This window comes from Medicago sativa, chromosome 1 (genome assembly GCF_051527215.1).
Source record: "Medicago sativa cultivar Bolivia chromosome 1, Bolivia_mono, whole genome shotgun sequence".
NCBI classification, from domain to species: Eukaryota; Viridiplantae; Streptophyta; class Magnoliopsida; order Fabales; family Fabaceae; genus Medicago; species Medicago sativa.
Window position 1 is genome coordinate 80,601,789 of NC_140749.1, and position 24,584 is coordinate 80,626,372.

The 24,584-nt window shown below is 34.3% G+C and overlaps 2 protein-coding genes across 3 annotated transcripts; both read right to left on the reverse strand.

Annotated features, from left to right (window-relative positions):
• Nucleotides 1-4,687: 4,687 nt before the first annotated feature.
• On the reverse strand, nucleotides 4,688-9,710 carry PUB14 (plant U-box 14). The gene is made up of 4 exons (XM_085739653.1): nucleotides 9,212-9,710; nucleotides 6,579-6,695; nucleotides 6,021-6,434; nucleotides 4,688-5,934 (listed from the first exon to the last, which is right to left on the reverse strand). The coding sequence occupies exons 1-4, from the start codon at nucleotides 9,488-9,490 to the stop codon at nucleotides 4,852-4,854; spliced, it is 1,893 nt and encodes a 630-aa protein (XP_085595779.1). The 5' UTR covers nucleotides 9,491-9,710; the 3' UTR covers nucleotides 4,688-4,851.
• Nucleotides 9,711-11,355: 1,645 nt separating this feature from the next.
• Nucleotides 11,356-17,501, reverse strand: ARA6 (Ras-related small GTP-binding family protein). Of its 2 annotated transcripts, XM_085739654.1 has the most exons (9): nucleotides 17,275-17,501; nucleotides 16,995-17,071; nucleotides 15,960-16,043; nucleotides 15,715-15,809; nucleotides 15,462-15,567; nucleotides 14,462-14,551; nucleotides 14,285-14,371; nucleotides 13,639-13,797; nucleotides 11,356-11,780 (listed from the first exon to the last, which is right to left on the reverse strand). In XM_085739654.1, exons 1-8 carry the CDS (start codon nucleotides 17,297-17,299, stop codon nucleotides 13,744-13,746), a joined length of 618 nt encoding a protein of 205 aa, XP_085595780.1. In that variant the 5' UTR covers nucleotides 17,300-17,501; the 3' UTR covers nucleotides 11,356-11,780; nucleotides 13,639-13,743. The 2 variants fall into 2 exon arrangements, with proteins under 2 accessions (XP_085595780.1, XP_085595781.1); XM_085739655.1 differs by lacking the exon at nucleotides 13,639-13,797.
• Nucleotides 17,502-24,584: the final 7,083 nt, after the last annotated feature.

Genomic DNA, 24,584 nt, shown 5'->3' on the forward strand with positions numbered 1-24,584 from the left:
CGAAGAGGTATCAATGAGGTGCAAACTTCTACACAACGGGAAGAGATCATTCTTTTTAATTCTTTTGTGAGGGAAGCCGAGATGGAGGATTTGAATGTGTTGGGTAGGCGCTTCACGTGGTATCATCCGAATGGGAGAGCGATGAGTCGTATTGATAGGGTGCTTATTTCCGAAGAGTTGGGGGAGTTGTGGGGAGACTCCTCACTTTGGGTGCTCCCAAGAGATGTTTCCGACCATTGTCCGCTAGTTCTTAAAGATGCCGGGTGGGATTGGGGTCCGAGACCTTTCCGTTTTAATAACTATTGGTTGGAGAATAATGACCTTATAAGGGTGGTGGAGGAGGCTTGGAGAGGGTCACACCGACAAGGTTGGATGAGCTTTGTGTTGAAAGAAAAATTAAAGGATTTGAAACTTACTCTTAAGGAATGGCATCATGAAGCTTATGGTGATATGGAGACTAGGACGAGAAAGGTGGTGGAAGACATTCTTGATTTGGATATTAAAGGGGAGGAAAGAGGCTTGTGTGAGGAAGAGGTTGAAATGCGGAAATCTTTGTTCCGGGATCTTTGGAGACTCTTAAAAGCTAAAGACTCTAATATGGCTCAAAGAGCGAGATCCAAATGGCTAAAGGAAGGGGATACTAACTCCAAGTATTTCCATAAGTGTGTTAATTTGAGGAAAAGTAGGAATTCGATAAAGGCTCTTAGGGAGGGAGAGGATTGGGTGCAATCTCCGATGGAGATTACAAGGGTTGTGGTGGAGTACTTTACTAATCATGTTGTGGATTCTCCGTGGGAGAGACCGAAATTAGATGGGGTGCCGTTTGAGAGGGTTAGTGATGAGGATAATGTCGGATTGGTGGCGCCCTTCTCTCTTGAAGAAACTGAGGAGGTGGTCAAAGATAGTGATGGTGACAAAAGCCCGGGTCCGGATGGTTTTAATTTCGCTTTTGTGAAAATTTTTTGGTATTTGTTAAAAGGGGAGGTGAGGATTATGTTTGATCAATTTCATGGGAATGAGGTTATACCTAAGGCGTTGTTGGCTTACTTTGTGGCCTTGATTCCGAAAGTTAATTCTCCCTTGGAAGTGAAGGATTTTCGCCCTATATCACTTCTAGGGTGTCTTTACAAGCTTTTGGCTAAGGTTTTGGCGAGACGGTTGGCAAAGGTGATGAATCCTATTATCTCTCCAAATCAATCGGCTTTTCTTAAAGGGAGGAATTTGGTGGATGGGGTGTTGGTTATTAATGAAATTGTGGACTTTGCTAGGAAATTTAAAAAGGAGTGTTTGATTCTTAAGGTCGATTTTGAGAAGGCGTATGATTCGGTGGATTGGGGATTCTTGGTCTATATGATGAAGAGGGTGGGTTTATGTACTAAGTGGATAGCTTGGATAAAGGCGTGTGTGTGTGGTGGTAGTATGTCTATTCTTGTCAACGGGAGCCCAACGAAAGAAATCAATATTCAAAGAGGTCTTAAACAAGGGGATCCTTTAGCACCTTTCCTATTCCTTTTGGTGGCGGAAGGTTTTAGTGGTTTGATGAGGAATGCCGTTCGTTTAAATTTGTTCCAAGGGTTCAAAATGAAGGAGGATGGGAAAGAGTACTCTCACCTCCAATATGCCGACGACACTATTTGTATGGGGAAGGCAACAGTTCAAAATTTATGGACCTTGAAAGCCTTGCTTAGAGGGTTTGAAATGGTCTCCGGGTTGAAGGTGAATTTTTATAAAAGTTGTTTAATGGGGATCAATGTGGATGTGGATTTTATGGACATGGCGTGCAATTTTTTGAATTGTAGTCAAGGGAGCTTTCCGTTTCGGTATTTGGGTTTGCCGGTTGGAGGTAATCCGGGTAGAGTGGCAACTTGGGACCCCCTTTTGGAGCATTTAGCGAAGAAGTTGAATTCGTGGGGTAATAAGTATATTAGTCTTGGAGGGAGAATTGTCCTTCTTAATGCCGTTTTGAATTCTATTCCTATTTTCCATCTCTCGTTCTTTAAAATGCCGGTTAAAGTGTGGAAGAAGGTTGTTCGCATTCAAAGAGAGTTTCTTTGGGGTGGTGTGGAGGGTGGTAGAAAAATTAATTAGGTCAAGTGGAGTAAGTTGTGTCAACCGAAGGAGTTTGGAGGCCTAGGGGTCAAGGATGTGCGTTTGATGAATTTAAGTTTACTAGCTAAGTGGCGGTGGAGACTTTTGAATGAGGATAAGGCTCTTTGGAAGGAGGTTCTTGAGGAGCGGTATGGTAGGAGGGTTGGTACTAAGATGGGTGACGGGGAGGATGTGTGTCCAAGTAATGCTTCAAAGTGGTGGAAGGACTTAGTGAACTTAGATAAAAAAGGGGAGGAAGAATGGTTTAATGAAGAGATAGATAGGCGAGTAGGGGATGGGGCTACTACTCTTTTTTGGAGGGATGTTTGGCGTGGAAATATTCCTTTTATGATTAAATTCAATAGACTTTTCTCTATTTCTAATCAACAAGATGCAATGGTAGATGATTTGTGGGAGGAGAATGAAGATGGAGGGCGATGGGTTTTTACTTGGAGACGACGTTTATTTGTGTGGGAAGAGAGTCTTTTTAACAATTTGTTGGGTGATTTGGAGGGTTTTGTGAGGAGTAATGTGGAGGATAGGTGGAGGTGGAAGTTGGGGGAGGAAGAGGTATTTACGGTGAAATCCGTGTATGTGAAGTTGGAAGGTGGGGGGAGGGATGATAGTGCGTTGTCGGAGGAGGAGAAGCGTGTTTTTAGTAATATTTGGAAGACCGGAGTTCCTTCCAAAGTTTCCGCCTTGGTTTGGAAGGCACTTTTAGACCGAATTCCAACAAGAGTGAACTTGGAAATTAGGCATTGTTTGCCTCCGAATATTGCCTCAAATTGTGTTTGGTGTGGCATGATGCCCGAAACAACTACGCATATTTTCCTCCATTGTGAAGTTGCTAGGAAAATTTGGTTGAAATTAATGGAATGGTTGAATTTGAATTTTGTAATGCCTCCGAACTTGGTGATTCATTGGGAGTGTTGGAGTTGCGGTGTCATGCATAAAAAGATCCGTAAGGGCTTGAGAATGATTTGGCAAGCGGCGGTTTGGGCTATGTGGAAAGCGAGGAATGAATGTATATTCAATGATGGTATCATTAGGTGGGATGAAGTGGTAGACGAGATTAAGGTTTTGTCTTGGAGATGGTTATTGGGAAAATTCAAAGGACCGGTTTATATGTTTTACGAGTGGGAGTGGAGTCCGATAGATTGTTTGATGAGATGACTTGGTACAGGTTTCGACATTGTTTTTCTTTCTCGGATGGGTTCCTCGGCTGTTTGGGTGTTCTGTGTTTTGCTGGACAGCCTCCTTGCATATGGTTCTGTGAGTTTTGGGAGCTGTTCTTTGCCGTTTCGCACGGATATGCATGTGCTTCGTCAATTGTATATTTTTGCATCATTATTTTTTGGGCTGTTTCTTTTGCTTTTTGGTGGTTTTTTTAGGGGCTTTTGTTCGAGCCAGGTGATTGAATGGCAACCGATTTCCCCTTTGGTTTTTTTTTTTCTCCACCCGAGCTTGTTAGTGCTCCTCGCACGGGCTCGTCGGTTAATAATATTTTGCCGTTTCAAAAAAAAAAAAATTAATTAATGGAAAAATAGACATGCAGTTTAAGTTTACCGTTTATTTCGAGTTGGGTCTTTGTTATATTGTTCCTAGCAAAAATAGATAAATTTTTTGCTTTGAGATATTTTGATTTTAAAGATTTCGGATTTAAAAATTTAGATATAAATAAGAAGCGATAGGGGAAATGTTTTTTGAAGGAGAAGTGATAGGAGAAATGACATGGACATATGCATGTTTGTAAAAAAATTTGATACTAAAATGTCACACACGAGTTATTTCAACGGAACTTGTTAAAAAGGCTAGCAGTGAAAATATAATATTTAACATAACAACTAAGGGTTCGTTTGATGGTCAGGATAAGATAGAGGCATAATATGATATAAAGCCGAATAGAGATAGGATATGATAAGGACATGATAAACATTAATCTTATCATGTGTTTGATGCGCACATGATAACAAACAGGATATCATTATAATTAAATGAAAAAATTGCTCTCATAATTAATTAAATATTATAAAAATGACATGTTATTAATTATAATAGAAAATACATGCTATTATTATTTTAAAAATGACAATATTTTAAAAATGGCAGAATATCAAGATAATAAATAAGGAATGATCTTCTAATCCCATCACGATAATTTCTAATCCAGCTTATACTCAGGATAGAAATTACAAAGGAAAGTCAGGATAGGATAGGAAAATGGTTTATTTTATCCTATCCCTTTGGTGCATCAAACACGAGATTTAAGCATGATATGATTAATGTACCATATCCTGTCTCCCTATCCTGACCATCAAACAGACCTAAGGATAAATAATGTCACGCATGATTTCCTCTCCCTTGATCATTATCGGTGCTATTTTTTAATTCTGAAATTGTATATGGTAAAATTGGGATTTTTTACAGAACAAGCTTGAAATGCTACAAGTTCCACTTTTGTCGTTTGCATTGTTAATTGTCTCCTGAAATGTTGCATTCACCGTAAGAACTTTTGGCAACTTTTTTCAGAGGGACAATGGCAGAAAATTATACATCAATAATCCTTAACATTTTTAAAAGTTTATTTACAAAAACTTAATGAATCTACAATCCTCACATAACATTTATTAAAAGACAATTTACAACATTTCCCTTTAAGAACAAATGTCATTCCAAGATATTATGAATTACTATGAAGTTTATGAACAGTTTTCCGACCATATCTATATTTGAACTATGAATAATAAAGTTACACTCGAGAGGCTAGGTATTTTGCAAACTATCCTCCCCTTCGATTCGCTGCAACAGTTCTAATATACTTCCAGCTTTTCTCTTAGCTCTATCAGTTCCATTTTCTGATAATCCCTGAAGTGCTTCTTCTGCTCCATGTTCCTTTGCTAGTTTCAATTGCAGTAGATCTCCCGTGCATACCAACCACAAAACAGCAGCAGCATTCTCACGGTTGCGTGGTGATCCGGTTCGTATAACCTCAACTAAAATAGGGATTGGCTCGGCCTGACCAATTGCTGTCCTTCCTTCATGATGGCCTGCAAGGATTGTCATTATAGCTAGTGCTTCGTCAACCATCCCACCGCCCGCATCCTTCATAAATCGTATCAAAGGAGCAACTATCCCGGCTTTAACAGCTCTAGCTTTGTTTCCTTGATAAATACATAGATTAAATATAGCAGTAGCTGCATCTTTTTTGCCTCTTGGAGTACCTTCACAAAGTAACTTTATAAGAGCCGGGATGGCTCCTGCTGCACCTATTGCAACTTTGTTCTCGTCAAGAACTGATAAACTAAAGAGAGTCGCAGCCGCGTTTTCTCTTGCCTCCATGCTTCCGTTTTTCAAAACATCTACAATATCTGGTATAGCTCCTGCGTTTACTATAGTTCCTTTGTTACTCTCGTTGATGGAAAGATTCAGAAGTGCTGTAACCGCATGCTCCTGAGTTCGAGGATCTGTGGAAGACAACAAGTCTACGAGAAGCGGTATTGCTCCTGCTTCGGCAATACATACTCGGTTATCTGCATTTCTCTTGGCCAGCAACCGGAGCTCACCAGCAGCCGCCCTTTGCTGTTCAATATCATTACTTGTTAGCTTATCCAATAAAGCTTTGATAGCAGTTCTGTCACAATCTGAAAGACTGGTTCCAGATTTCTTTGTTCTGCAACTCCCTTGCTTCTTTGGTAGTTCAACACCATTGCTATCACACCATAAACCAATCAGACTCTTCAAAACGTAGTTAGGAGTAAGGGCTGTATGCAAAAGTGTCTGCTGTGTTTTAGGGCAGGTTCTGTGACCAGCATCAAGCCATTTTTGAATGCAGGATCTTTCATATGTCTGCAAAATAAGGTAGGAATTTCATCAATAATCATAACTGACACCATCAGAACAATGTTTCGCACAAAAAGGATTGTGGATAATACCTGACCGGTTGAGACGATTACAGGATCTTTCATCAGTTCGAGAGATATAGGACACCGAAAATCATCTGGGATTACAGGAGACCGGTGCTTAATTGAAACATTCTCGTTCTCATAGGTATCAACCTCAGGATTTTCTGCGAGCACGCAGTCTTTCAGTTTTCTAAGAAGGGATGAGACGGTTTCAAAACTGTCTCCTAGTTCTCCGTTGCTTGTTATGACCAATTCGTGTAATTCAGTGGACTCTTTCTTTAGATCATTCATAGTCCTCAGGTGCAACTTCTCTGAGAGTCTTTTGAGTATAGCAGGATCAGGGTCTTTATCTTTCTGTGCTACTGCTATATCCAAGTCTAGTTGTAAATCAGCAAATTCTGTTTGAGCTTTGGCTCTTTTGAACTGAGCGTGCACTAGTTCAATCTGAAAGAGATTAAAACAGTCGGAAAAAAATATATGGAACATAGTTATCAGTAAATTGATGCTTCCCTTTAACCTTGGCAAAAACAGCGCTTTGCAGAAATTCAAAATCACGGCAAGTGAATATCTAATGTACGATAAAATTACCTGTTCTTGAACTTCCTCTGATATCTCAAGTTTGTTGTATGAAATATCACTCAATGCAGCTTCAATTTTTTCGGTTATTTGTTGGAACTTATCTGCGGTATCATTCCTCCGCAAAGCCTGTGACATGTAAAGCAACAATTAGATTAAAATTAGCAGTCTTGAGCAACTAAGATACCTGTTTGGTAAACAAAACCGAACCAGAAAGCATATAGCATCTGAAGATGTTAATCTCTCCCTCTTTTACACTATGTTTGGTAGAGAAGAAATAAGAAAGAGGGAAGAGAGAAGTTGGATAGAGATAAGCTCCTTCTCCTGTTTGGTTTAAAAGAGAGATTGAAGAGAGAGACCAAATATTGTGGGACCTACGTCTATTTTATTTCTCTTTGGAACCGCGAAGAAATGGAGTAGAAGGATGAACTTTTGTCTCTTTTCCAAAATTGTCCATGGTGATATACAATTATATTGTACTGCTTTCAAGTTTTTTTCAAGTTTTTCGTTGTAGCACGTGAACAAAGAAGCTAAAATTCAACTCTCTGTCTTTAACCTCTTTGATTCCTCTTATATTATAATAAATAAAATTAAACTACTATTTAGTTAACTAATGAAATAGTTTAGCCAAATTAAAAAATAGTTTAGCCCACTAAATTATAAAATTTTAAATAATTAATTAATTAAGTAAATAAGTTATTAAATTTCTTTCTAAGAAAATAACTTAATTTCTTAATTAAATTAATGTAAAAAATTATATCAATTTTTATAAGAAATTAATTCAGATATAATAAAATTGTATATTAAAGTTTAGTATAAGGATATTTTGGTCTTTTCAAAAGTTTAACAAACTTCTTTCTTCTCTATTTCTCTCGTTTCTCTCTTATACCAAACAATATGTCAAATCTACTCTATTTCTCACATATTTCTCTCTTCCTATACTCTCTCTTACATACTTCTCTCTTCACAATTTCTCTCCTATACCAAACACACCCTTAGACATTTATCCACATTGAAATATTCAGCTAGTGCACTGTGAACATATGAAAGAAAAAAACTTGCACAGGACAGGCCTGATTTCAGGAATACACTTTTTTTTTTCCGAAATTAAACTTTAAGCATCCATTCTATTCAGTTCATAGGTTTTCCTATGCACCGTTTACTTTGCAGATTAGAGAAAAGAAAAACTGATGACCACATTGGTCATGCATGAAGAAAAATAATACTACAGAGTGCCTTAAGATTCATTGAAAGTCGCAGGAGCTTTCATAATTTCTGAGTTTCAAAATCGTTGCCATATGTTTGATACATACGACATGAACACACACTTCAAATTCAGGAAATGACACCAACTTAAGTGTTGCTTGCCTGAATCGCCGCAACTTACAGAAGATAGAAAAGGGAATTAAAATGCACAAATAGTGGAATAACAGTATATTATTTCTGTAATTGAAAGATAACTGCAAAAGGATGAATATCCTAATGCCCACCGAGCAAAACTCCTTCAAAGAAAGAGAACACTCTTTCTTTGCCTAACCATAATGGTCCTAGCAATAATCTCGCATTCCCATTACAACTTACCCACCTCACTGTTTATACTACTAAGGCATAACAAACTTGCCAACTAAGCATCCTATCAAATCTTTATTTACCATATAACCTCACCATACTCTTTATTACATAATAGCCCCTTTTTCCCTTATCCCTCACATTCAGGTCTCTATCATTAAGCAATTGGATATTCCAGCAATTAAACTTGAAAATTTGCATATAAAATTGATCGAAAAAAGTTATAGCGCAAGAACACATGTTTCAAATTCAGGAAACAACACCAATTTAAGCAATCGGGTGTTCCTGCAATTGAGCTTGAATATTTGTTCATACATACTTGAACAAAGAATGGAAGCAAAGATTGAACTCGTGCACCAATACACACTTCAAATTAAACATGGGAATCTATATGCACACCTTAGAATTGAAGCAAATGAAATTTTTCTCCATATGCAGAGAAAGGTACAGGTAGAAAGCATTGGCATCTCACATAATACAACCCAAAGACTATATAATACAATCCCAAAAAATAGAAGGGTAACATAAATTTTATAGGCAGTGTTAGGAGCTACAAGCAAATTATAAACCGAATTTTTATTTATCATCAAAAAACAAACATCCCAAAATCAATGCATTTGCATCTCCTACTATAACAGATAAAGCGAGTGTTTGGTTCTACGGTAAAAATAAAGTTGACTTTGAACGAGTTTACTGGGCAACATTGATTCCGACTAAAAGTGAATTGAATATAAAGTGGTTTATGATTGAACATGTTCACGTAAAAGTGGGTTGACCAATAAATTTGAAGCTAAAATTTCAATTGTTGAGACAAAAGCTCTAAATTCGAGCTTAAGTAGTAAAGTTATAATCAACTCGGAGGTAAAATCAATTTTACTCAAGAACATCCAAACATTATGTAAAAGTCAATTCTACACCTTTATAATCAACATTACCTCCTTCAAAATTGGAACATAACATACACATAGATTTATCCTGAATTTTTAATTCTCCATCAATCAAATAAAAAACTAACTTAACTCTTTCAATTAAAACACCAAAAGGGATAAACAAAAAAAAAAAAAAAAAAACTATACCTGATAAAGCTTACTCCCATGATTCACGGACTTGAGAAGAATCATAGTCAAATCCAAAGCAACCCTCAAAGATTCAAAAGCTTCAATCTCTTGATCACCAAGAGACTCATCACAATCCTTCAATTCCTCAAACAAAGGACTCAAAAGCTTCACCCTACGAATCAAATTCCCATACATCTTCTTACAAACGTTTTGACATTCCGGCAACCCAGAAATCTCCCTGATTGAATCAGCCAAACGACCCACAACCATAGCCTTTGGATTCTCGCTCCCACCCATTTTCAAACACACGTAGAAAAAGTCAAAGGTGCAAACTTTGATCAAAAAAATCGAGCTTTGTTCAGATTTAAAAGGTGATGGAGAATACCCAGATGAGGGAAATGATAAAAAGATGAGAAATTTGGATTGTGGTATAGAGTTGAAAAATGGAACAGAAGAAGAAAGTTTGTGTTACTTGAAAGACAATTTAGGAAAGAGAGTGAAATTGGAATAATAACGCAAAGATTTTGTGTTGCGTTAGAACGTAGAAATGGTTTTTGTGTAGTGTTTGACCTTTTTGGACAAAGTCTTTGTGTCGTGTCTTAGGTAAGAGAACATAGACAAGGTGGCTGTCTCATTACAACATGTAATTTTCATTATTTATTTATTAATGAAAATTGATTTTCATTTCATATTTGTGTTTCAAACTTTCAATTATTACTAGTTGAATTTTTATATTCAAAATAATAATAATTACCAGTTGAATGAACTTTGAGAGTTATATGTACCAGAAGGAAAAAAAAAAAAAAAAGACTTTGAGAATGCAATAAAAAAAATTTGAAGGAAGAATGTAATAATTTTTATTGACAGAAAAAAAATCATTATATTTGTAGCGGAAAGTTACAATAATATTCTTAGTTAAAATTAAAATCAGTATATTTATTAGGTAGATATATTTTGTCTTAAAAAAAAAAAAAGGAAAACCAAACATAGATGGTACATTCAGACTGTACAAATTTACTAGTGGTTTCGATTATACTTTGAAACCTAAACTCCTTAAATTATTCATCCTTTGACAATTGAAGGTTTTAGGGTAAGTAGTCAATTCAAAACATTGACTATAGTTGTATTAATTCAAAAATAAAAAGTTACGCCGGACGTCATGACCGGGGTTCAAACCCCAGCACCTCCACTTTGTGTGTGTGAGTTTATGATGCATTTGTCATCTCATCTATCTACAAAAAAAAAAAAAATTTGACAGATAATGTTTCCAAGCCTATCTTAAATTTTTTTTTAGATGAAGTGGTCTGGTAACTAGAAATTAACTCTTGAGGTGAATAAATAGAGAATTTGAAGTTCGAACACCGACTCATGCATAACACAATATTTCCACCAAGTGAGCTATGTTCAAGAGGATTCAAGGATAACTGTATATTAGGGATAATAATGTCTACGATCTTGGTGGGAATTTAGCACTTGGATTAGATTATTAGGCTAAAAGCACCCTCACAAGTGAAATTAGACACTAATTCTACTCCCAAAATTTAAATGTTTAGAGTTTATGAATCATCTCACTTATATTGTTCAACCGACCTCAACTTTTTCATTCAATGTGAAATTTTAACTCACACTTGACAAAGCAAGAGAATATATGTTGTATAAAAGCGAGTATTCATCCAGGTTCCACATTAGGCTGTGGAAAGAGAAAAGTGAAAAAGTTCATATGGATGGTTAGTTTGAGTTTTCTTTACCACATCTCTAGCCTCTTGGATTTACTAGGGGAGAATTTGTAATTTTATCATAAAATCACGAGTTTGTGATTTTCACCTTGCAAGAGTTGCAGGTTGAGTGGTAAAATATTGTGTGCTTTTGTGGGGCATGTTTTTCCGTTGTGAGATTTTTCTTTTGTGATTTCCCAACAATTGATATTAGGGTTGAGGTTCTGATTGCGGGAGGAAGAGAAGAAGTTTAGCATGTTACGTCGTTCGTTTGAGGAGAGGGTTATGATTCTAATATTTATTTTTTAATACATGTTACGACTACATTGAAGTTGGATATTTTCTGTTCGATGGGAGGACGAACTTCTCCTTATGGTGATGCAGAAGTCCAAAAATCATGAAGGATTTATGAAGCCTAAAAGTTGAAGAGTACTCCTGCAAATGTGATTAATCATAAAAACATTCCTTTACTCTTTGAAGCTGGAGTAATCCAAAGAGTGAAGAGAGATAACGTATTGATTTATGCAGTTCAACTAAATTCTCACAAAGCATGATCAACAACCACCAAAGGCGATGTGTCTGACATGGCATCCTACATTGAATATGAAATCGTAATAGACAATGAACATACTTGTGGGTCTCTAAGTATAGCCTAAGGGATATTCATATCATCAGTGACATGGTGTCCATCCATAATATTATTACAAGTTGATGCAAGATCAGAGGTATTATCTAATCAACATATACATAAACATAGACACAACTTATACATTACAATTTGAAGGGATCCAAAGCAAATGCAAATCTTTCAATGAACTGCATTCTTTGCAATATCAAGTAATCGATGGGCGAGGCAGTCTTTTCGCAATTTCCTGTGAATAGAAACATGTCAATCTTTGTGCCTAATGGGAAAAAGTTCAAACTAAGCACTGCCTACAAAATCTTTGAATAATACAGAAAATTCATAATCATATATCAAATCAAGATAATTTCTTATAAAGCTCAAAGAAAGAAAACATGGGATTCATAACAAGAAAGATTGTGTCAAAAAAAAAAATAACAAGAAAGATATACTTGTGCATTTTATATTAAATATATAATTTTTTAATAAATAATTGTTCTTTTCAATAAAAAATTGCTACTTTTAGTTGCTTTAACATGTGTAATATTGGTCCTCGTGAGCTTTGCTTAGTTGATATGGACAATGCATAATATATGCAAGGTCTGAGGTTCGAACCCCAACCACCACCAAAAATATGTGTAATATTGCACATATTAGACAAACCCATACTATAACAAGGACACAAGTTTTTGCTTTCTGTGTAAAATCTTGTCATTCCAAAGTTCCTCACACATATACAATCATGACCAGTATTTAGACCTTTATCTCAATGAGGTTAACATGATACACACAAAATATAATAACTTGTACAGCAACAGACAAATTCAACCCAACATGAATTTAGAATTTTGCAATACTGAATAAACTAGTTGACAAATCAAGCATGCTGACATGAATAACAACAATTAAATATGGAGTTATTATAGCACACCAAGGCATTGACAATGGTACACAAAAGCAAAGGGAAATGACTCAAGCCACTAAGTCTCTTAGTAAAACCACTTAAACCCAAGATTGAACCATCGGTCAATTTGCCTGTATATTAGCCTACAGTCTCCTACCACATAGCGTGTCTTAGACAAGTTGCACAAATCGCATTTCTTGAACTGCAACAATGATAAACTTCCTTACATCTTTCCATCAAGTTCCAAAGCAAACAATGGCATTGTTTCAGATAGGCCCAACATGTTGGTTCCACCAGTATCATACTCAAGTGGGTTTGGATGTCTAGGACCCACCTTGGGGCCATATCTGATTGTTGGTATGGTGCGGACACTCATTACCCAATAGGGGAGTATTTTTCAAAGATGTTGTGTCAACAACTTCTAGATACATCCAAGATGCACGCCGCCGTTCCATCAGCAGAAGCTATCCTCGTCGTCCATAATCTAGAATTCACCCAAACCCCTGCCACGTCCCACAAGTATGGAGGAACTTGGCCTTTAGTGAACAAATTGTCACTGACCTGCACCCGACATCTGAATTAAGAGAAGATACAGACTCCCTCAAGTACACATTTTTTTATACTGTTGCAGTGTTGCTAGATCAAATCAAGCACTAACTTACGTGTTTGAATAACCTTTCAAGTACACCACCTGGTCTACTCTACATTTTTTGTCGAGTACGGTGGTTCAACCACTCATAACAGTTCTATAGAATCTCGGATCTCAACAACACTAGATGCGTGTTTTTTTTTGTTGCTAATTCGACAATGTATTCTTAACGAAGGCGATTAATGTTGCAAAAGTATATATCCAAATGTCAGAATTTGATTTGAGAACTTGATGGCAAGGATGTAAAGAACTTATATTTGTCCTTAACTAATCTGTAGCTAATTTCTGAATAACAAAGCGGTGTTATTTTCAAAGCAAAATCATGTTTTCATTTGTATCCTCAAAGCATAAGCAGCAGACAACCAATGGTAGCAATTCTTGAGGGGCTTGGTCTTTGTACTTTCTAGCATGCTTGTTTAGCTTCTCTATAAGTAGAAATCTTGCATAGCCTTAAAATGTGATCCAGGGCATTCTAATTCTCTTTTTCTGGCCTAGAATGTTTATTTATTGGTTAAACTCTCTACATCCCTATGCATTCCAAGACCAAGATGTTACCTTTGTTTGGAAAAGATATAATTAAATGGATTTTTGTAGGATGGGATACCAATCTCTAGATCATGTTTAGCTCCTCGAATAGGTATGAGTTTGCTACAACTATCTTCAGGCAGCAAGAACATCATAGGGAAGCTTGCTAGTAGCATAGTCAACAATGTCCTAAGAGACCAAAGACAAAAGTTAAAAACAGAAAATTTACTACTACCACAGCCTTTGAAAAGTCCCGAAGATCTGTAAGTCAATAATAAACAGAACTTCCTAAGACCAAGCTTCATACCACATGATCAGCATCAAAACCGGACCATATCATTTTGGCACCTTATACTCAAAACATGGTTCAAAACAATTGTAGAGTTAGAAGCATAAGATGTGATGAATGTCCATTCCATTCCCAACTTCAATAAAAATCAAAATAACAGATTATTTTCTTTTTTTCACAGGTTAATGTTAGTAAGTTAGTAGTTATGTTAGTTTTCAGGATTTGAACTCTGGACTTCTTGCTTAAAACACCTTCAGGGTCACTTAGTTCACCAACCGAGCTAAGGGATTATTTTCTATTGTTCACTCATTCTCATTCTCATCAAATACAAAATCCCATAATTAATTTAAAATTGAATAACTGAAAGGATGTAAACATCAAAGGTACCTCAAACAGTTCGTTTATATTATCCGCTGTCTTTGCGGATGTCTCTATAAAAAACATTCCGTTCTTCTCTGCATAGTCCATGCCATCCTTCACGGAAACAAAAAGCATACTATATCAGGAAAACAATTCATTGTTTTGTTTAGTAGATAGTTATACTATTTAAGGTTGTTGCATTACCTCAACAGCAACCTCCCGCTTCTCGTGAAGATCGGCTTTGTTACCAACCAATGCCATCACTATATCAGGGCTTCCATGTTTTTGTAGCTCCTAAATATTTACATATATTTCAGCTGCTAAAACAAAACTGACAGAAATTGTAGAAATATATGCATGTATCTGCATGTCTGCGCGCTTACGCATGTGTGAGCAATGGCAATACATCAAAAGATAGATATTGATCATGAGTTTGTCAAAGACAATTATTACCTATTTTCTATTCTTTTGATAACGTTTTCAACAACTTATCTTGTAATGAGAATGATTGGATTTCTTTCAACTCTAACAGAAACCAATAAATGAAATCTCACGTGCGTAAGGAGTAACGAAGGAACCCGGTTTATTTCAATCTCTGTAGGGGCAGAAAGTTGATTTTTTAACGTAAAAGTGCACAGAACAGGCAAATATTGGTGCTACTTCACTGTGATTAATAAAACGGGTTTTTGGTGAACAATTCTAATTCTAATAACTAGTAACTAAGTACATACTTATTCCCACCTAAGATGCAGGTTTTATGAACTTCTTGTCTTTCTACAAACAAAAACAAAAACAAAATTTGTTTTTCACGAGGTGGTGTCTGCTACAAAATCAAACGACGACATTGAGTTCTATCAAACATGGGGTCCTCGGAGAGGCCATTTATTCTTGGTTTTCCTGTACAAATTTTGAGCTATTCTATGATCAACTCTTCTTACTGGGGCTGATATTGGTCTTCTAGGCATGATTCTACCACCTTTTCTCTACATATTATACCCATTAAGAGGTAAGGGTGTTGTCATTAAGTCACGAGGATACATGTTTATCTGGTAACTTAAAATTACTAAACTACAATGATTATAAATGAAATGGATTAAAACTGATTATGTTGTATTCACTGATGTTGGTTAATCACATCATTCAAGTAATAACTATACCAAACAAGAAATTAAAATATAGAAGCAAGTGATGACTGCAAATATACCTTAACCCAGTACTGTGCTTTGCTGAAAGATTCTGGGCTTGTTATATCGTAGGCAATAACTGCAACCGCTGCACCACGATAATACAGTGGTGCCAATGCAGCATACCTGAAACAGATGATTGGGAATCAAATTTTACTTCAGAATGTACATCTTGAAATAAGAAAAGGGGGTATATTATGAGAAACAAAATAAGCGCTTGTAATGGTTTGTAGAATGAATGATGCGCAATCTGGAAAGATAAATGAAAGTTACCTCTCTTGACCAGCGGTATCCCATATTTCAAACTTGACTGTTGTAGAGTCTTGCAGAGCGATTGTTTGTGACAAGAAAGAAGCTCCAACAGTTACCTTACATTACAAAGTCTAAAAATTATAAGAACTCCAACATGGAATAATTACCATATCTAGTAAGCATTAAATCTACTTCATATAACCAATTCCTTCAATATTAGGAAAATTTACACTAAAAAAGAAATGATAAAAGCCACATATTCTTACCTTGGATGTTGGATCAAACTGACCACGAACAAATCGCAGAACAATGCAGCTCTTACCAACACCAGAATCACCTAAGAGGACAAGCTGTGTTCAGTGACATTTAAAGGTTAGTTATTGAGTCATTCAAAGATTAAACTAAAATATTTGAGGTATGAAGGAATTTTTTATTAATAATTTCAACTAAATCCCTTCATTTTTAATGGCTATTATTGGGAATTAATTTCTGGCAAGTGAATGCATAATTACATTGGCAACATCCGACTTCAAATCAAAATCATATATTCTATAAAATATATGGCTCCATGTTGTGCATATTTTCGAGACCAAGTTTTACAAAAGACTAATTATGGGTGAAAATTGTCATCATTGAGATGCTGACATGGTTTTTGATGTACTCCTTCTGAGGATGTGGTTGCAGGTTTGACAAATGACTGTAAGAGTGGTTGATAGTTATTTCTTTGCCATATCATAGAAAGTATAACATGTGACACAGAAACTTCGATGTGATTCTTTTACTAACTCATAACAAAAAATTATACCAGACCTTATAGGACAGTTAACTAAAAGAAAAAGTGTACAAAATAATTCGCTTCATTCCAAAGGAACAAAGAATAAACCGAAATAAACTGTGCTTTAAACTTTCAGTGGTTATTTTAATAAAATTGTATTACTTCCTTTGTCTTTTACCATCTTGTAAAAAAGTTACTCAAATCCAAGCAAAAGCTGAACTAATTACTATTTACTGCATAAATACAAAGTCTCCCATAGAGAAAGAAAATAGATACAGGATTTGAGCATCGAATCACAATCATTAAAATTATTTGAATAGGGTGAAACAAAAATCCAAAATGAACCATCTGCAACAAAAAACATGCACCTATTACAACAAACTACCTCCTAAATTAACAGCAAATAGAAAATCTACAAGAAACATGAAACAGAACAAAACCATGTTTAAAACAGGTATAACAACAACAACAAAACAAAACAAAAAACATGTTTTCAAAATTAAAGAATTTGGCATAAAATTAATACCTTAACACGAAGATTTTTAGCGTCTTGTCCTCCACCATTCTCGGGACTGGGTCGACCTAGCTGCCTTGAATCCCTATCTGAAAACACAAAATCAAATTAACCAAAAACCCCGTCAAACCCTAAATTCAATAATTTCTTCTAATTAACCAAACCCCATTAAACCACAAACCCAAAATCACAAATCGAAGCCATACAATGAAAAAAAAATCAATTTTTTTTCCAACCCCTTTTCAGCTAAATGTCAAAAGATGAGAATTTGAAGAAAAGTTGAAAAATTTACCTGGAAAGGAGGAGCCGCAACCCATGGTCGTTAGGTGATGCTGCAAAAAAACAACACACCAAACCGCTGATGTAAAAAAAATGGAGAATTGGTTTGGTTGGTTGTGAGATAAGGAAGCACAATAATCTGGGAAAGTTGAAATTGAGGGTTCGTTCGTTAATGGATGCTTAGATTGAATATGAGTCGTATATCTTGCTTTCCTTGAGGACGAGGATTTCCACTTCCATGCCACATTGATGAAAAAAAGGAATAAATGAGTAATTAGCCAAAGACCCCCCCGAAATTGCAAGGTGAATCAAATACCCCCTGTAGTTAACGAAACATCAATTACCCCCCCGAAATTGTCCAGCGTCTGTCAATTACCCCCCTCCGTTAATTTCCTCCATCCAACATGCTGATGTGGCCGTTAACTGCCACGTGGCACTGCCACATGGTCAGAAAAGTCATGCCACGTCATAGGGGGTAATTGACTATATTTGATTTTTTTTTTGAAAAAAATCTGATTTTTTTTTTAAATTGAAACTACATTTTCGGGGGGGTTTTTGGCTACAGGGGGTATTTGATTGTGTGGCAGGTTTTGAAATTGAAAACAATGATTTGATTTTGTTCAACAAATCAAAGATTTCAGGTAACAATCTAACATAACCCACCCTAAGGAAGGATCTAAACTACTAGGAACTCACAAAGATATATTATTCTGAAATCTCTTAAAGCTTCAACTCCTTCTCCTTTCTCCCACAATTGCTTCTAAACACCAATTTAAGTCATCATCAACATCACACTAAACATGCATTCACTTCTGAGCTTAATTTGAACACAATTTCAAAAATGGTGAAGTTGATGGTGTGTTTCGATTTGGACAGAAGAGGGGGAATTGAAGCTTGCTTTAGGGCTTAATAATGATGAAAATGATAATGGAAGCTTTGCATGTTGATTTTTATTGAAGTACATGATAGTATTGTTGTGTATGTTGGTAGTTTTGATTAAAATTCTTGGTTCACAATAGTTATATGAAATATGTATTGTTGTTCTAAGTATTTTCTTATGTGTATTGGAAACAAATGTAAGAGGCAATTATGCTAAGCTGTTTGTGCTGCTATTGTTCTAAGCTGTTTGTGTTGTTATTGTTCCAACAAGTTCGTGTCAAAAACCCCCCTGTAGTTTATCAATAATGGTCAAAAAACCCCCTGTATTTGAATTATTTGGGCTTATGTTTTGACAGAACCTGTTATGCTAGTTCTGTTTGTGGCTGGTGGCGTGTTTCTGCTATGGGCCTGCAGTGTCTGGGTGCCTGCAGTGTCTAGGTGCATGAGTGTCTAAGTTCATAATCTATGACTAAGGTATGCTACTATATGACAGAATTATCTCTGTGAAATCATCATTTAAGTATGCTACCTATAATGACAGTATAAGCATAGAACAGTACAAGCATAGAACATTTATATGACAGAACTATATGACAGAATTATCTCTGTATAAGCACATTATATAGTAGTGATAATAATGACAGTGACATATATTAGTCATATAAATTAGCATATAGAAAGAATAAGATTCATAGTAGTGATCAATTATCATAAATTTGCAAGGAAAAATCATATTTTTGTTCAAAAGGAAAAAAAATCATATTTTTGTTCAAAAAAAAAAATTCAAAAAAAAATTAGAAAATATAGTCAATTACCCCCCTCTGACGTGGCATGCCTTTTCTGACCATGTGGCAGTGCCACGTGGGCAGTTAACTGCCACATCAGCATGTTGGATGGAGGAAATTAACGGAGGCGGGTAATTGACTAACGTTTATCAATTTCGGGGGGGTAATTGATATTTCGTTAACTACAGGGGGGTAATTGACGCGCCTTGCAATTTCGGGGGGGTATTTGGCTATTCACTCAGGAATAAATCTTTGTTTAATTATTTGGATTAATTGCACTTTAGTCCATAGTTTCTTAATTATACGATTTCGAACCCGAATTTCAATTCACTAATTTTGGCATCATAGTATCTTAAATATGATTTTGAACATCATAGTTTTTATTTTTGGAATAAAGGTGGGCAAAGCGAGGAACTAAATAGAGATCAAGGGTTAAGATGAAATACCAATATGGTCAACTAATAATAAAAGACTAATTTGAGTTAGGTAATGCTCATAGATAGAGGTATGTGTTGGACTCACAGGAGGAATGACAAATTTTAATCTTCCAATCTGAATCCAAGAGATTCATGATAAATTGAAGAAGTCTCAACATACTTCCTCATTTACTAATATTCACCACAACTTCAGAATCAAAATGTAACTTGAGTGCCTTGAAATCTCTATCACTTGCCAACTTTAAACCTTGGAAACGTCAATATCTTTTGTATGAACCAAGGAAAATTAATGAATAAGAATATGGAAAAATTAAAAAATAAAGGAGATGAAGAAATGTTGGAAATAACAAAACCTAACGTTTTAACGATGGAGATAGTAACAAATTGTGTTTGTAATCATGGGAGAAGGCAAAGCCTCGTTAAATAAAAATCTCATGCTAGTATAATTTTGCCAAATTTTGGTCAAATTTTGTGCACGGGGAAATCAAAAAGAGGATAAACTAGGAGGGTTAGAACCGCTCAATTGAAATTAGGGAATTCAAAACCGCATAATTAAAAGAATAAGGGGTCATAATCACTCAATTGAAACTTAGGGATTCACAAATCACATTATTGAAAAAATCACTTTACAAAAAGATTTTGCTGGTTTATGTGTAACCTCCTTGTTTTTTGAAGAAAAAAAATTGATAAAAATAATTTTATTAACTTTTCATTTTAGAGTCAAAAATGATTTTTTTTTAAAAAAATATTCTAAAGAAAAGCACCATAAGAGAATCTATTCTAAACTAATTTGTGACTGCAGACCTAATTTATTTTTTAAATTGTGGACTTAATGATAGGGAAGTTATAATCTAATTACATATTTTAATTGAACATTTTTCCATTAATACTTTTTAAAAGAATTCAATTGAATTTATGATATAAATTAAAATTAAAATTTAAAAACATATAAATCAAATGTTGAAAGTGTAAACTTAATAATATACAATAAAGTAAAATAAAAATAAAAACAATAGACGATCACATCAACGCCCGTTTTGGAGCTACTAACTATAAAAATAAAAATAAAAGTTAAATTATAGTTCAAAAATAATTAAATATGAAAAGAATTATTGATGAATTTAAAGGTAAATTGATTAAATTTAAATTTGAAAATAACCAAATTAGAAATTAGTTAAAAAAATAAGAGCGTTTGGCGGATATATAGATTGGAAGTAAATATTTTGTTAGATAAGACAAATTTGTTTATAATAAATACAGAACATTGTGTTCACGATGGTAAGAGCTTATCTTTGTTAGATAAGACAAATTTGTTTATGATAAATATAGAACACTGCGTTCATGATGTTCATCTCAGCTGTAAGAGCTTGATTGTAAGAATTCAAATTCCTTTTACAATTGTGTGACTTAGATTAATTATAATGTGTGACTTAGATTAATTATAATTTCATATATATATATATATATATATATATATATATATATATATATATATATATATATATATTTTGACATAAACAAGATTTCATTAAGCAACCAAATCGGCTGCAATAGAAGAAGCAATACAAGGAGGACATTCCTCAATCCAAACGGTATCTGAGGAACTTAAAGCAAATTTAGCTAAAAAGTGAGCCGCCGTATTAGCACTACGTTTAACATGACTCAATGAAAAAGAATTAAAACGGGAATTTTATATATATATATATATATATATATATATATATATATATATATATATATATATATATATAAACACATACGTGTGTGTTAATTTACACCCTCTTAAAAATATTAAGGAGTAGATTAACAACCTACACATACCTAAAAGCATTAAGGAGTAAGTTAGCAACCAATACCCACGTGATTATTTACATTCACTTTTATAATTTTTATCAAATTATTTATGCCTACTTTATTAGTTATTTACATCCACTTTCATCATTCTAAAATGATCAACACGAGTTTTTTTTGGATAAACAAACATAAGAAAGTGGATGTAAATTAATAAAATGGGTCATAAATATTTAAAGAAAAGTGGGTGTAAATTAGCAAAGTGAGTGTTAATAATTTAAAGAAACTTACAAAACTAGCCCTCAACTACAAGTTTTAAATAACAAAGGTTAGTGGTTTTTTAGTTAAAACCAAGTGGTTGTAGGTTGCTAATTTATTCTTTAGTGATTTTAGATTGGTGTAAATAAATAGACTCTAATATGTGTATGAGCGCGCACGGACATAAACCCTAACTTAACATATGAGCAAAATTAAGCGACATGAGTACAACTTTATTTTTGAGTGGTGATACATGCACACCCATAGATGACATACACACTTAAACCTCCACATAAACATGTGACATGTGGTCTAGACCCCACAAACACTTTGTCTCTCTTCCATTTAATTCATCTCTCTCCTCTTAAATATGTGGGGGTGTGTATGGGTGGTATGAAAATATGAGTGGTCTACTAATCATTTTCTTTATTTTTTATAAATGAGTAAAAAATGTATTACTACTTTTTTTAAGGGAATATATTATTACGATCATGTTCAAAGAAAAATTATTTTTACCCATCAATAATTGCTCTTTTAAAATAGAAAAAAAACAAAAATAATTGTTGCTATTAGCTAAGATACAAAATTTGATTTATCTATTTGTGTAGAAGTCCTAACTCAACTGGCAAATGCCGAAATTGCAAGGCCGGACGTCGTGACCCGGATTCGAACCCAAGACCTCACAGTTGTATGTGAGTTTAATTTCAGTGGATTACCAATTCATCTAAGACAAAAAAAAAATTGATTTATTTAAGAGTGAGACTGGTTCATGGTGTTGGATCAAGAAAGCATGCCTCACACTTCACACTACTAAGGGAATATTGATGTGTGATTTATAAGTCTCACACTACATTCTCTAAAAAAAAATCTCAAGAGTAAATATTGAGCAACATATAAGTTATTAGAATACTCATATATCAAATATCTTAAAATTTTGAACAAATATGAGATTTTTAAATTTACTTGTATGGTTCTTCTTAACCTATATAATGATCCAATCCACGGTTGTTCATCAGAAATTGCAACAATATATATTTTTGGTGGTCGGAGTTTGAACTCCGGACCTTGCATATATTATGCATTTTCCCTACCAAAGCTAAGCTCACGAAGACAGTGGCAACAATATATAAATGAAGTTTATAACCCTTTTTATAAGGGCTGTGTTAGATAAATCCAATCCAAATTCACTTAAATTCAATAACGTTGATGCCGCAATAACCCTAGAAGCCCCCAAAGGTCCAAACACAGAATAAAACATGTTTCATGTTTCGTCGTCTTGTCACAACATGTACACTAAATATTTTCTGAATTAATCTATGGTAAACCATTGTTATGTACGTGTATAGCTTTGAGAGGAGTAACCTTTCGTTTTCATCTGCAGTACAAAAACTCCAAAACAACAGTACGAATGTTTCCCACATACATCATATTTATAAATAGATATATGAACATTTTCCATCCATCATCAAAAACCAGTCGAAAACATGCCCTTCAATTTTCTGTTATAATAATTTGACTCTCTCTCAGCTTTCAACTATATATCACTCTTTTATATAGTACTTTTGTTTAATTTAATTAAAGTATAAGCTAGCTGCACGAAAATACTAAGTAATATATATTATCAGAAATTAATCAATGATGCAAGAAGAGAAGCAGCACGGAGTTTATGGAGATTCTAGATCGTTGAGGCGGAGATGCAGTGGGGCGATGAAGGAGCACAGAGCCAGGTTCTATATTCTCCTTCGGTGTATCATAATGCTTGTTTGTTGGAAAGATTATGAATAATGACCTCTTGCTTGGAGTTGAAGGAAATTACCGAGAGAAAATATGCTTATTTTCTATTATTTTAAGCCCATAAAGTTTTAATTAAAAAGTAGACAGCCTCTATTATATATATCTACTAGATATATTTTTTATTTTAGGAAGTCTACTAGGAATTTAATCTAAAAGTTGAACTACGTCAAGTTATGGTCATGCACTCATATTCTCCTCTCTTTGCCTTATCTTTTGTATAAACTCGTTCGAAGTCTCAATTCTTTAACCATTGAACTACACATCCGAGGATACTCTCTGATAACCGCCGCTTGCTAGCTTAATTAATACATATACTATTAACATAAGATTGTTAATTAGTATTTTGGAGTTATTTGAATTATTGAAGTTTTTAAACATGTGGATAGAATAGTTATTTGTCCTCGTTAACATAGTTCAGTTGGTAGAGATGTGGCGTTGTTTATGTAAAGGTTGGAGTTTTAACCTCAAATTTTCCACTTATTCATCTTAAAAGGTAAATTTCTAATCTCTAAATTATTTAAAGAAAAAATAATAATATTTTTTTTATATTGAGCCATTAAATTAACTTGTCAATAAATGTAATTACATTATTGATGAACTTAAAAAATCAATCTAATCCAAAAACATTTAAATAATTTGTCAGTAGATAGTAGTTTAGAGATCTATCATAATTTTTATTTTTTTTTATAAAAAAACAATAAGGAACCAATTATGCATTATCTTGACAAGTTTAGCGAATCAATTTTAAAAAAAAAGTATATTTAAAAAAATTCAAATATAGTTGAAGGACAACTTGACTAATAATTTTTTTTCTTTTTTGTCTATAGATGAATGAAGTGGTACTTACCACTAAAATTCTTAAATTAAAAGGTTCTGCCTTCAAATTTGGAGGAAGATATCAACTTAAAATTTTTGACATTGACTTGAATTATACTATACAAAACCTATTAGTTTTAAGTCTAGTTATATACCCACAAACGTAGGGATGTTCACGGTTACAGGCCAATCCACACGGGTGAGGTGAGTAAAGGACTTTTTGTTGAATTTGAAGTATAGGACATATACTTACCTTTTTTTTTTTTTTTTGAAGGAGGACATATACTTACTTGAAACGTGAAAGCGAGGATATACATGTTGAAGCAACCTGAATAAAACTTGTTTATCAAAAATAAAATAAAAATTGAATGAAACTTTTTCAATCTTCGACGTAAAATACATAGAATAGAGAGATATTTAAGCATATTTTGCCGGTGATGCTAGCTCTACGTAATTGACAAGCTATAGTATATCTCCGACCTCAAATATAGATAAAATACATCAATTTTGTTTGATTTATTTTGTTTATATTTGAGATTGAAATAAATATATATTGTATCTAA

Bases quoted from the DNA above. Each gene is read 5' to 3' on its own strand.
- PUB14 (XM_085739653.1), bottom strand. From the start codon at position 9,490: ATGGGTGGGAGCGAGAATCCAAAGGCTATGGTTGTGGGTCGTTTGGCT. The intron at 6,696-9,211 runs GTATAGTTTTTT...TACATGTCACAG, and splicing joins ATGGGAGTAAGCTTTATCAG to GCTTTGCGGAGGAATGATAC. The intron at 6,435-6,578 runs GTAATTTTATCG...AATCTCTTTCAG, and splicing joins CAGAGGAAGTTCAAGAACAG to ATTGAACTAGTGCACGCTCA.
- ARA6 (XM_085739654.1), bottom strand. From the start codon at position 17,299: ATGGGTTGCGGCTCCTCCTTTCCAG. The intron at 15,568-15,714 runs GTAACTTTCATT...CATCTGTTTCAG, and splicing joins GATACCGCTGGTCAAGAGAG to GTATGCTGCATTGGCACCAC. The intron at 14,552-15,461 runs GTATATTTGCAG...GTAAATATTTAG, and splicing joins AAGCACAGTACTGGGTTAAG to GAGCTACAAAAACATGGAAG.